The sequence below is a fragment of the Perca fluviatilis genome, chromosome 4 (genome assembly GCF_010015445.1).
Source record: "Perca fluviatilis chromosome 4, GENO_Pfluv_1.0, whole genome shotgun sequence".
NCBI lineage: Eukaryota > Metazoa > Chordata > Actinopteri > Perciformes > Percidae > Perca > Perca fluviatilis.
The window spans coordinates 26,324,162-26,337,093 of record NC_053115.1 but is presented as its reverse complement, the minus strand read 5'-3'; the positions used below and the strand labels follow the sequence as shown (position 1 = coordinate 26,337,093).

The window sequence follows — 12,932 nt, the reverse complement described above, 5'->3', positions numbered from 1 at the left end:
TTTTGCAGCATTGATAGAAAATTAATAATATTCTATATATTCTAATATTCTTAAATACAAGGCTGTAGAAAAAAACAAACATGGAAAAGAAGAGAATTTTATTGCCGGTCAGATAAATGACTTCATCTCAATACCACTAAAAATAACCCTAAACGACTTCAGCTACCTAAGCCATTCATGAGGCCAAACATTAGCCAGGTCCAACTACTCAGATGTAAAAATGTAGACCGTTTAACTGTTTTATATTAATCTAAATGTAATATCTGAGTTTTACACAAAACACTCAATTTCAAGACCTTGGGCTTTGGGAAAATGTGATGGGCATTGTTTTTTTACTGTGTATTGACATGCTATACTAGATGGAACAATGAATTAAAATAATCAGTTAAATCATTCATAATGAGTTCAACACATTGTAAATAATCAAATATCTAACTCTCCTTTTTGAAGTAGCTGAATCTCTCCACGTCTGCCTCCTCCTGATCTCAGTACCAATACAAGTGCTTGGTGCTACTGTAGAAGTGACACGCCAGTAAAGTAAATAATGACTTCAGCAATTGAGTCAGCAGAAATTACTCATGTGACGTCCAAAACGCTATTCCTCGGCTCGCCTAGGGCAGGAAAAGGTTTTAATCGGTCATATCTGTCAACGGAGATGCATTCCCTCCATCTGGTCTGTATTAACAAAAAAAAAATCGAGCCTATTGTCACAGATTTTAAAGCTGTGTTTACTTCTTACTTTTCAACAGTAGTGAGAAATGTTTCTCTTCTTAGGAGAATGAAAGAGCTGACATTGTATTTACTGTTAACACAGAAAACAGAAATCAATATAAACTGTATGACAATGCACCGTAGTAACAATGGCACACTGTGGTGAGGCCCATCAGAATTCCTATATGTAAATACACAGTGCAACATTAATTCCTATATTGCTTTAAGTGTCTGTGGAGGGGTAATAGGGCCTTTTGTTACAATAAGTGGCGAGAAGGCAAACGCACAGAATTGATAGCCAGCAGCAATTTATCCTGATGGGGTTACCGTTACAGGGGCTGTACAGTGCATGGCTATTTGAATAAGCACCATTTGTCATTGTCATCGCCACTGTGGATATATGGCTTGATGAAATTGAAAAATTCCTGTCCGGGCCAGCTCCTACAATTGCTAAGATCTGGTGGCGATATGTCAGGATTTATCTGCTCCACCTCAGCGAATCAGCTAACACGGTCTGGGAGAAAACTGGAAAGCTGACGGAAAATGAGGTGTGCTGGGTGGCATTTGGTTTTACTGAAACCCCCATCTGCTGTAGGTAATACAGGCATGTGTTGAGGGCAAAAATATAGCCATAGATTTGAGGATTTTGGGGGGAATTTGTGGCATTTATGTTTCACTGCAGCAGGGGGCTAACCACAGGGTATATAGGGATCCTGAACTTCAATGTAATACATTTTAAGATTTTTTTTTCTTTACATACATTTATTGATATCATCGCTACTTCAAGTTTCAACTGGTTACATTAGCAACACACTTTTAACTTAAATTTATTAAACAGTGGGTGTAAGATAGCTCAACGAAACAGTCTCAGTTTGTCTATACTCCTTGGACCACTGTATCAATGCAATATACTTCGGATAGACAAAAACAAAGCACACATGTCGTAAAAAGTCACAAAAGATGTCATAAAAAGTCATGGTATGCCCTAAAACATTTCATAATGTATTATATCATATAAACAATATCATAAAAGTGATAGTATAGTATGTCATAATAAATTATATTAAGACATTGTATGTCATAAAAAATCCCAAAAAAATTAAAATAAATTTTTTTTTAAAAAATTTATAAAATATTTTTAAAAAAAAAAAAAATTATTTTATTAAAAAAAAAAAAAGTCATAGTGAAGTATGTTGAAAACAGTCATAGTATAGTATGTTGAAAAAAGACATAAGTCATAGAATAGCATGTTGAAAAAAGTCATAGTATAGTATGTTGAAATAAGTCATAGTATAGTATGTCACAAAAGTCAAAAAGTCATTGTATAACATGCTGAAAATAGTCACAGTATAGTATGTTTAAAAATCATAAAAATAATAGTATAGTATGTTGAAAAAACTCATAATATAGTACGTCAAAAAAGTCATTGTATAGCATGTTGAAAAAGTCACAGTATAGTTTGTTGAAAAAATCATAAAAAGTCATAGTATAGTGACCGGGACCTGTGACGATTTCCTGCATGTCTTCCCCCTCTCTCTCTGCTTTCTCACCTAGCTGTCCTATCAAATAAAGGCGTAAAAGCCCAAAAAGATAATCTTAAAAAAAAAGTCATAGTATAGTATGTCGAAAAAAGTCATAAAAAAGTCATAGTATGTCGAAAAAAGTCATAGTATAGTATGTTGAATAAGGTCATAGTATAGTATGTTGAAAAAAGGTCTAAGTATAGTTTGACTTTCCTTTGGACATCTGAATAAAAAAAAGAAAATAGGCTTTTGACAGGATTCAAACTCCCAACGTAGGGCTCCAAAACTAGTTTTCTAGCAGACTGAGCTATAAAGTGAGACATAGTATTACATTTTGAAAAAAGTCATAGTATAGTATGTTGAAAAAGTAACAGTATAGTATGTTGAAAAAGTGACAGTATAGTATGTTGAAAAAGTAATAAAAAGTCATAGTATTTTATATTGAAAAAAAGTCATAAAACGTCATATTATAGTATGTCGAAAAAAGTCATAGTATAGTATGTGTTGTGTGGAGGCAGGGAATAGTGGGCCCAAACGCAGAGATGAGGCAGGCAGGCAGGAGAAGGTTGGACTTGAAGATTTAATTAACAAAAGGGCAGGATATAAAGGATCCAAAAACAGAAAAAACACAAGGAGTCATGAACTGGCAGGGCAAGGACGCAAAATACACAAACACACAGGACCTGGACACAAAACAATCTGACAAAAAACAAAGGAAACACAGGGGATAAATAAACTAGGTAACGAGGAAACACAAGACAGGTGACACCAGGGCTGGGGAACAGGTGGAGCACTTTAAGACAAAAAAAGCTACAAAGGAAGTCACGGTAAAGAATGTTGAAAAAGTCTTAGTAAAGCACAGGGGTCGGCAACCTTTTTGATATGAAGTGCCCTTTTCAAAATTTCTTGTTTATTAGTGTGCCATGTTAACATTACATTTTATTATGACATCACATCAAAATGTAATATCCAGGGAATCTGTAATTTTATTCCATAGCAACATTTGATAACATTTATTTCTCATAATCAGGACCTTGTAATTATTATTATTATTATTGTATATTATTATTATGATTATGGAAACATGGTTTTAGTATGCAGTCCTGATTGGTGGAAAATGGGCTGACAAAAATATCACTGTCAAAGAGCCTGAAGCGAAAAGTTGTGGAAAAGCCCAGCTTTAATAATGAATGGACTGATAATGAAACGATGCTGTGGCAAAATAATTATAACACAACCAGCATCATTATCGAGAATGAAGAACACGAACATAACGATTGTGTCATTCACGTGCATATTAAGTAGCCACATGTATTTGTTTTGGTCTTAAAATGCATCCATATTTACCGCTCCAGCGGAGAGGATGGTTTCTTCAGACAAGATTCCCTGCAAACTAAGAAACAGACTACAAACCGACAGCTTTTGTTTTAGCTTGTTTTGTAAAAATGTGCTATTTGCAGAGTATAGAGCTGTGTTTGCGTAAAACAGCGCGGTGGACTGAGCAGACAGAGCAGATTGAAATATCGCTTTCTACATGTTTATGCCGGTCTACACAGGTGAGTGCATTGATAAGTATTGGCTTTTAACTCAGGTTTAATTGTAGCCTCCTTACAGTAACAAGACTAGCGTTAGTTCATCTGCCCCAGCGGCCGTTGGTAATCCTCTTTGTATTGTTCCCGGTCAGAGATATGAGTCAATCAAACTACCGTAAATAACAGGTCGTGCACAGGCGCCGATTGATGTTTTCCTCCGTGGGTGCTCACACGCGTACACCCTTTCATAAAAAAAAGTTGTCAAAAATGTTTGCACAGCGGCCGACACGAACACACACGCCATACTAAAGCCGTAAACTCAGGACAGCGCCACTTCTCACAGATAGGATTGGAGATGAGAAGTTTAATCAGCTTCGTGGGAAATTATAAATCAATGCCACCGCCATGACCAATCACACTATTACAGACGCTCCACTTAGCCCCACCTGCAATGTTTAATATTAAATTAATGTAAAAATGAACTGGCAGTCTGGCACACGTGGGTGCTCAGTATTTTCGATGGGTGCTCAAGCTCCGGAGCACCCACGGTATCGGCACCTATGAGGTCGCGCAACTGTGAACGTTGTAATTTGGCATGCGGATTAGAGAGTGCTTCAGCATTTCAACCATGATTTCAACACACCAATAACTCTCTTGCACACATATTGCCAGTGTGCCATTGGTTAAGGTCCCGCGTGCCCATGGTGGCACGCGTGCCTAAGGTTGCCGACCCCTGGTATAGCATGTCGAAAAAAGTCATAGTATTGTATTTAACTATAAAAGTCATATTATAGTATGTCAAAAAAAGTCATATTATAGTATGTCAAAAAGTCATAATATAGTACGTTGAAAGAAGTCATCAAAAAGTCACAGTATAGTAGGGTGACCAGACGTCCCCAGTTTCCGGGGACAGTCTCCGGTTTCGGTGACCTGTTCCCGGCTGGAGCTGTCCCCGGAAACGTTCCCGGTTTTCACTGTGACTGACAGACCCGAAATTGGAATGAAATAGTTATAGTACAGGCTCAAGACAGCCAGAGCAAGCCTTAGAGCTCAGAGATGTTCTAGAATGCCCATTTTACAATGCTAAAATTAATGTTTATTTACATGGAGTCTGGTGGGTTTAGCGAATGCAATTTTGCGGACTTTTTATGTTTTAAAAAAGGATCTTACTCTTTAACAGAAAGATCTACCTCCTTAGTGTTTCCTTTCCATAATGTTGTCAGACACTTAGAATATTAATCTGAGCCTGTCAGCGGCAAAATGAACGTATATTTTTTAAAAAAAAAAAAAAATTTTTTATTAAAAAAAAAAACTGTCATAGTATAGTATGTCAAAAAAAGTGGAAAAAAGTCATAGTATAGTATGTAACAAAAAGTGGAAAAAAGTCATAGTATAGTATGTTGAAAAAAGTCACAGTATAGTATGTTGAAAAAAGTCATAGTATAGTATGTCGAAAACAGTCATAGCATTTTATGTCGAAAAAAGACATGAAAAGTCATATTATAGTATGTCGAAAAAACTGGAAAAAAGTCATAGTATAGAATGTCGAAAAAAGTCATAGTATAGTATGTCGAAAAAAAGTCATAGTATATCCATCCATCCATCCATCTTCGTCCGCTTATCCGGTGTCGGGTTGCGGGGGGAGCAGCTCCAGCAGGGGACCCCAAACTTCCCTTTCCCGAGCAACATTAACCAGCTCCGACTGGGGGATCCCGAGGCGTTCCCAGGCCAGGTTGGAGATATAATCCCTCCACCTAGTCCTGGGTCTTCCCCAAGGCCTCCTCCCAGCTGGACGTGCCTGGAACACCTCCCTAGGGAGGCGCCCAGGGGGCATCCTTGCCAGATGCCCGAACCACCTCAACTGGCTCCTTTCGACGCAAAGGAGCAGCGGCTCTCGAGCTCCTCACGGATGACTGAGCTTCTCACCCTATCTCTAAGGGAGACGCCAGCCACCCTCCTGAGGAAACCCATTTCGCCGCTTGTACCCTGGATCTCCGTTCTTTCGGTCATGACCCAGCCTTCATGACCATAGGTGAGGTAAGGCGAACCGACCGGTAGATCGAGAGCTTTGCCTTCTGGCTCAGCTCTCTTTTCGTCACAACGGTGCGATAGATGGAATGTAATACCGCACCCGCTGCTCCGATTCTCCGACCAATCTCCCGCTCCATTGTCCCCTCACTCGCGAACAAAACCCCAAGGTACTTGAACTCCTTCACTTGGGGTAAGGACTCATTCCCTACCTGGAGAAGGCATTCCATCGGTTTCCTGCTGAGAACCATGGCCTCCGATTTAGAGGTGCTGATCCTCATCCCAGCCGCTTCACACTCGGCTGCGAACCGATCCAGTGAGTGCTGAAGGTCGCAGGCCGATGATGCCATCAGGACCACATCATCTGCAAAGAGCAGCGATGAGATCCCCAGCCCACCGAACTGCAACCCCTCCCCACCCCATACGCCTCGATATCCTGTCCATAAATTTACAAACAGGATTGGTGACAAAAGCGCAGCCCTGGCGGAGGCCAACCCTCACCTGAAACGAGTCCGACTTACTGCCGAGGAACCCGGACACAGCTCTCACTTTGGTGCGTACAGAGATTGGATGGCCCTGAGTAGAGACCCCCTCACCCCATACTCCCGCAGCACCTCCCAGCGGTATCTCCCGGGGGACCCGGTCATAGCCTGCTCTCCAAATCCACAAAACACATGTAGACCGGTTGGGCATACTCCCAGGCCCCCTCCAGGATCCTTGCGAGAGTGAAGAGCTGGTCCGTTGTTCCACGACCAGGACGGAATCCGCATTGTTCCTCCTCAACCTGAGGTTTCGACTATCGGCCGGACCCTCCTTTCCAGCACCTTGGAGTAGACTTTACCAGGGAGGCTGAGAAGTGTGATACCCCTGTAATTGGCACACACCCTCTGGTCCCCCTTTTAAAAAGGAAACCACCACCCCAGTCTGCCACTCCTTTGGCACTGTTCCAGACTTCCACGCAATGTTGAAGAGACGTGTCAACCAAGACAGCCCCTCCACACCCAGAGCCTTGAGCATTTCTGGACAGATCTCATCAATCCCCGGGGCTTTGCCACTGTGGAGTTGTTTGACTACATCAGTGACTTCCGCCCCGGAAATCGACGACAATCCCTCGTCATCCTCCAGCTCTGCCTCTAACATAGAGGGCGTTAGTCGGATTCAGGAGTTCCTCAAAATGCTCCTTCCACCGCCCTATTACCTCCTCAGTTGAGGTCAACAGTGTCCCATCCTTACTGTACACAGCTTGAATGGTTCCCGCTTCCCCCTCCTGAGGTGGCGAACAGTTTTCCAAAAGCACTTTGGTGCCGACCGAAAGTCCTTCTCCATGTCTTCTCCAAACTTCTCCCACACCCGCTGCTTTGCCTCTTTCACGGCAGAGGCTGCAGCCCTTCGGGGCCCGCCGGTACCCTGCAACTGCCTCCGAGGTCCTCTGGGATAACATATCCCGGAAAGACTCCTTCTTCAGTCGGACGGCTTCCCTGACCACCGGTGTCCACCACGGTGTTCGTGGGTTACCGCCCCTTGAGGCACCTAAGACCCTAAGACCACAGCTCCCCGCCGCAGCTTCAGCAATGGAAACTTTGAACATTGTCCACTCGGGTTCAATGCCCCCAGCCTCCACAGGGATGCACGAAAAGCTCCGCCGGAGGTGCGAGTTGAAAGTCCGTTGGACAGGGGCCTCCCCAGACGTTCCCAATTTACCCGCGCACGTTTGGGCTTACCAGGTCTGTCCAGAGTCTTCCCCCACCCCCTGACCCAACTCACCACCAGATGGTGATCGGTTGACAGCTCTGCCCCTCTCTTCACCCGAGTGTCCAAAACATACGGCCTCAGATCAGATGAAACGATTATAAAATCGATCATTGACCTTCGGCCTAGGGTGCTCTGGTACCAGGTACACTTATGAGCATCCCTATGTTCGAACATGGTGTTCGTTATAGACAATCCATGACTAGCACAGAAGTCCAACAACAAACAACCACTCTGGTTTAGATCAGGGAGGCCGTTCCTCCCAATCCGCCCCTCCAGTGTGTCTCCATCATTGCCCATTCGTGCGTTGAAGTCCCCCAGCAGAACAATGGAGTCCCCCACTGGCGCCCCATGCAGGACTCCACTCAAGGTCTCCAAGAAGGCCGAATACTCCGAACTCCTGTTTGGTGCATATGCACAAACAACAGTCAGAGTTTTCCCCCCCACAACCCGCAGGCGTAGGGAGGCGACCCTCTCGTCCACCGGGGTAAACACCAACGTAGCGGCGCTCAGCCGGGGGCTTGTTAGTATCCCCACACCCGCCCGGCGCCGCACACCCTGAGCAACTCCGGAGAAGAAAAGAGTCCAACCCCTATCCAGGAGTACGGTTCCAGAACCGAGACTGTGCGTAGAGGTAAACCCCACCAGATCTAACCGGTAGCGCTCCACCTCCCGCACCAGTTCCCGCTCCTTCCCCACAGAGAGGTGACGTTCCACGTCCCCAGAGCCAGCGTCTGTTGCCCGGGTCTGGTCCGTCGAGGCCCCTGACCTTCACTGCCACCCATGTGGCGGGCGCCCGCAGACACTGCGGTTCCTCCCACAGGTGGTGGGCCCATGGGCTGGAGAGATGGGAGCCACGTAGCTTGTTCTGGCTGTGCCCGGCCGGGCTCCGTGGCAAACCCGGCCACCAGGCGCTCGCCGGCGGCGCCCACCGTCTGGGCCTGGCTCCAGCAGGGGGGCCCCGGGCTTTCCTCGGGCAGGGTCACTCCATTTCTACCTTGTTTTTCCATTGGGGTTTTGAACCATTCTTTGTCGGCCCCTCACCTGAGACCACTTTGCCTTGGGAGACCCTACCAGGAGCACAAAGCTCCAGACAACACAGCCCTCAGGTTCACAGAGACACACAAACCTCTCCACCACATGATAGTATTGGCAATAATAGTAAAAAAAGTGGAAAAAAGTCATAGTATTGTATGTCGAAAAAAGTCATAGTATAGTGTGTCCAAAACAGTCATAGCATTTTATGTCGAAAAAAGACATGAAAAGTCATAGAATAGTATGTCAATAAAGTCATAAAACGTCATATTATAGTATGTTGAAAAATGTCATAGTATAGTATGTCAAAAAAGTGGAAAAAAAGTCATAGTATAGTATGTAACAAAAAGTGGAAAAAAAGTCATAGTATAGTATGTTGGAAAACGTCATAGTATAGTATGTTGAAAAAAGTCATAGTATAGTATGTCGAAAACAGTCATATTATAGTATGTCGAAAAAAGTCATAGTATAGTATGTCGAAAAAACTGGAAAAAAGTCATAGTATTGAATGTCGAAAAAGTCATAGTATAATATGTCGAAAAAAAGTCATAGTATAATATGTTGAAAAAAGTCATAAAAAGTCATAGTATAGTATGTTGAAAAAAGTCATAAAACATCATATTATAGTATGTCAAAAAAGTGATAGTATTGTATGTCGAAAAAAGTGGAAAAAAAGTCATAGTGTTGTATGTCGAAAAAAGTCATAGTATGTCAAAAAAAGTGGAAAAAAGTCATAGTATTGTATGTCGAAAAAAGTGGAAAAAAAGTCATAGTGTTGTATGTCGAAAAAAGTCATAGTATGTCAAAAAAAGTGGAAAAAAGTCATAGTATTGTATGTCGAAAAAAGTCATAGTACAGTGTATCCAAAACAGTCATAGTATAGTATGTCGAAAAAAGTCATAGTATAGTATGTCGAAAAAAGTCATAATATAGAATGTCAAAAAAAGTGGAAAAAAGTCATAGTATAGTATGTAAAAAAAGTGGAAAGAAAGTCATAGTATAGTATGTAACAAAAAGTGGAAAAAAGTCATAGCATAGTATGTTGAAAAAAGTCATAGTATAGTATGTTGAAAAAAGTCATAGTATAGTATGTCGAAAACAGTCATAGCATTTTATGTCGAAAAAAGACATGAAAAGTCATATTATAGTATGTCGAAAAAAAGTCATAGTATAGTATGTCGAAAAAACTGGAAAAAAGTCATAGTATAGAATGTCGAAAAAAGTCATAGTATAGTATGTCGAAAAAAGTCATAAAAAGTCATAGTATAGTATGTTGAAAAAAGTCATAAAACATCATATTATAGTATGTTGAAAAAAAGTGATAGTATTGTATGTCGAAAAAATTGGAAAAAAGTCATAGTATTGTATGTCGAAAAAAGTCATAGTATAGTGTGTCCAAAACAGTCATAGCATTTTATGTCGAAAAAAGACATGAAAAGTCATAGAATAGTATGTCAATAAAGTCATAAAACGTCATATTATAGTATGTTGAAAAAATATCATATTAAACAAAATCATAAATATCATAGTATAATGTCATAAAATGTCATAAAAAGTCATAGTATAGTATGTCATAAAAAAACAAACAACCTCTATGGACAGACATAGACATTGAAAACAACATACGAAATTCAATATCTCGGAAATGACATGTATGACTTTAATATTTTTTCATACTTTTAGAGGGCCTACTTGTTGCTTGATTGATTTATCATTTATCAGCAACTGAGCACAGCCATTATTTGATATTTTGATTTCATCTTACACAAACAAGGCCAAAGAAAACACAGGTGTCTTTCTTATCTCATATGTTATTATAGTTCATCTTGACTCCATTTGACTCTCAATCTCCCCTCTCATTCTTTTCTTTCAGCTTTCCCAACAAAGCAAACCTACATCAGCTACAGCAACCATGCAATCTAAGGGACAATGGTTGTTAGCATAATTCAGGATTTTCCACCTAGACGGAGAAAAACATGCAGTGGGGTTTCACACAGCCGGCATAAGAAATGGATGTGTCATTGTACGGGTGGAGATCACAGAAGCGTTGCCCAAAGACGTGACTTGGCGAGGAGAGACCACAGGGATGGACTAAACAGGGGACCAGAACAGATAACAGTACAATTGTAAGGTTCCATCTTCTCTCTGCCTCACAAGAATACACAAAAAAAAAAGAAAAATGAGAAATACTTGCATGGAAGAGGCCTGGAGACTAATGGATGGAGCTTTCCTTTTGAGTGTTTACATTTCAGCTATGCCCTCTTTCAAAGACTTGTCTGTCATCTTGAGCAGTGCTGACTGAAACCGAACTTAAATCAAGAATATGTTCAGGTGTTCTCAATGTCGTAATTGATCTTAAACCCTCAAGGCATCACAAGGGATTAATCAACACCAAAAAGGCATGAAATCATGACCAATGGATTTCTATAGGGGGGAGGGTTGTGTTTGTTTGTATTTCTAAATGTATTCCGGTATCATGAGTCAAATTACTGGAAATGGTGATCATCTCACCAATGCAACCAATCTGTACCAGACTCCATGCCGTTTGTCCCCCTCTTCCAGGTTTCCACTGAGTCAATAAGAAGAACTACACTTAGATGGTCTCTGCCAATTTTGAGCATGCCACATCCTGTGTTGTGTTGTTAAAAAAAATAAAATAAAAGAAAAACATTTAGAAAAGAAAAAATATTATCTTTGGAATGCGTTTAAACTCTGTTGCAGCGTTGTTAACACTTGTTTAGGCCCGGGCCTATTGTACGTTAAAAAAAAAAAATTCTCAAATGGTGAAGGTCTAGTGAGTGATTATTTATCTGTGCTTAAGTGAGGTCATGACTGCATTACCAGCTAGCCCAAGGCTTTCACTGCCCTCCGCATACCTGTCTGTGCTTTGAAACAGTGGCTTGTGGTTAAAATAAACAGTATTTTATCCGGGAGATGTTCCTGTAAGCTGTCGTCCAGGATGACCCTCCCATCACTGCCACCAGCTATTCTCTTGGTCACACGTAGCGTAAGGGTAAAGCTTAGCTGTACAGATCCATTAGGAGGTGAATTAAGATGAAGTATGTCCTTAAGAGGATTGTGCTACATGACCTGAAGGTGATACCCATAATTCACCAGCTACTGAGAAAATTCATTACTATATACATGTCCTCCGCAGGCACTCTCGTGATGAGGAGGAGGTGTCGGGAAGTTGTAAGGCTTTTCAATAAACGAAAATCGAATTCCAAAAGTATACAATATCTCTATCAATCACCCTCAGCTCGCTGAACAGATTAATAGTTGGCTTCATGCAGTATAAAAGCCCTCTAATGTCTTGGGAAAAAACATTGTGGGGTCATTTGTGTTGTGAATTCAATGCTGATCTTCATGCCTCCCTCTGTATTACTTTCAACACCATTTGTGTTGCAGAATAAAATGTGAGTGCTGACCAAATTAAATGGCAAGTTAATGTATGTTATTAAATAGATTGATGATGTCTGCTTTGTGTCCTGACATATCTTAAAATTGGGGAAAATGTACAAAAAGATACAGTGCCTGGCTATCTGATTATGTATTTGTAAAACCTCATGAAAACTAATGAAGTGTGTGAAGCATGTTTAGTTTTTTTATATACAAAATTTTATTTCTATTAAAAATGTTTTCAAACTTCAACATACGTTTTAAGGTTTGTGATTTGGTTTCTTTTACGAGTTAGTCTGTTCATTAATTTGACCCTTAGCTTAAAAAAATAAATGGAGGGAGCTAAATGATTAACAGCTCTTCTGATTGAGTGTGTGTGTGTGTGTGTGTTTTATTCCTGTTGTAAACTAATAATACAGATTAAAAAGCAGTTTGTCAGCCCTGAAGAAAAAAGAGAATGGCTGTCATCCTCTGAATAATATGCTGCCACAACTGTTCTGATAATAACACTGGAAGGACAAAGAATTGGTGGAGGGAAACATGAAATTATTTAAAATTAAAGGTTTGCTGCTACTTGAAACCAAGGCCTCTCTGCATGCAGCGAGCTCTCAGGATCTATCATCTTCTCCACGCCTCCCTGATAATGTGAGCCCACTATACAAAAGGCTCTGGAATAACAGTTGTTGCATAGCAATCGTGCTAAACGCAAGTACTAGATTACTGCAATATGCAGAGCAGAGTATATAACATCTCCACACGGCAGAGACAGAATGAAGTGTCTGCATTGTTTAGTGTCATATGTATACAGGCTTTTGCATGACACACACTCTTGTGATTTCCTTTTCTTAATCTAATTTAGAAATATATCATGCTACTCTGATAGCAACAATAAAGAACATTGTATGAAAAAGTAATGTAGCCATTTAGGTAACATTATGTAAATTATGAAGAATTT

General features: G+C 40.9%; 1 protein-coding gene across 2 annotated transcripts in view; it reads left to right on the top strand.

Annotated features, from left to right (window-relative positions):
* LOC120557963 (metabotropic glutamate receptor 4-like) overlaps positions 1-12,348 on the top strand; it is a 158,796-nt gene extending 146,448 nt beyond the window's left edge. For both annotated transcript variants that reach the window (XM_039798712.1, XM_039798714.1), the window contains one exon: positions 10,452-12,348. In XM_039798712.1, coding sequence (XP_039654646.1) covers positions 10,452-10,501 — 50 coding nt within the window. In that variant the 3' untranslated portion in view covers positions 10,502-12,348. The remainder of the gene's footprint in view (positions 1-10,451) is intronic.
* Positions 12,349-12,932: the final 584 nt, after the last annotated feature.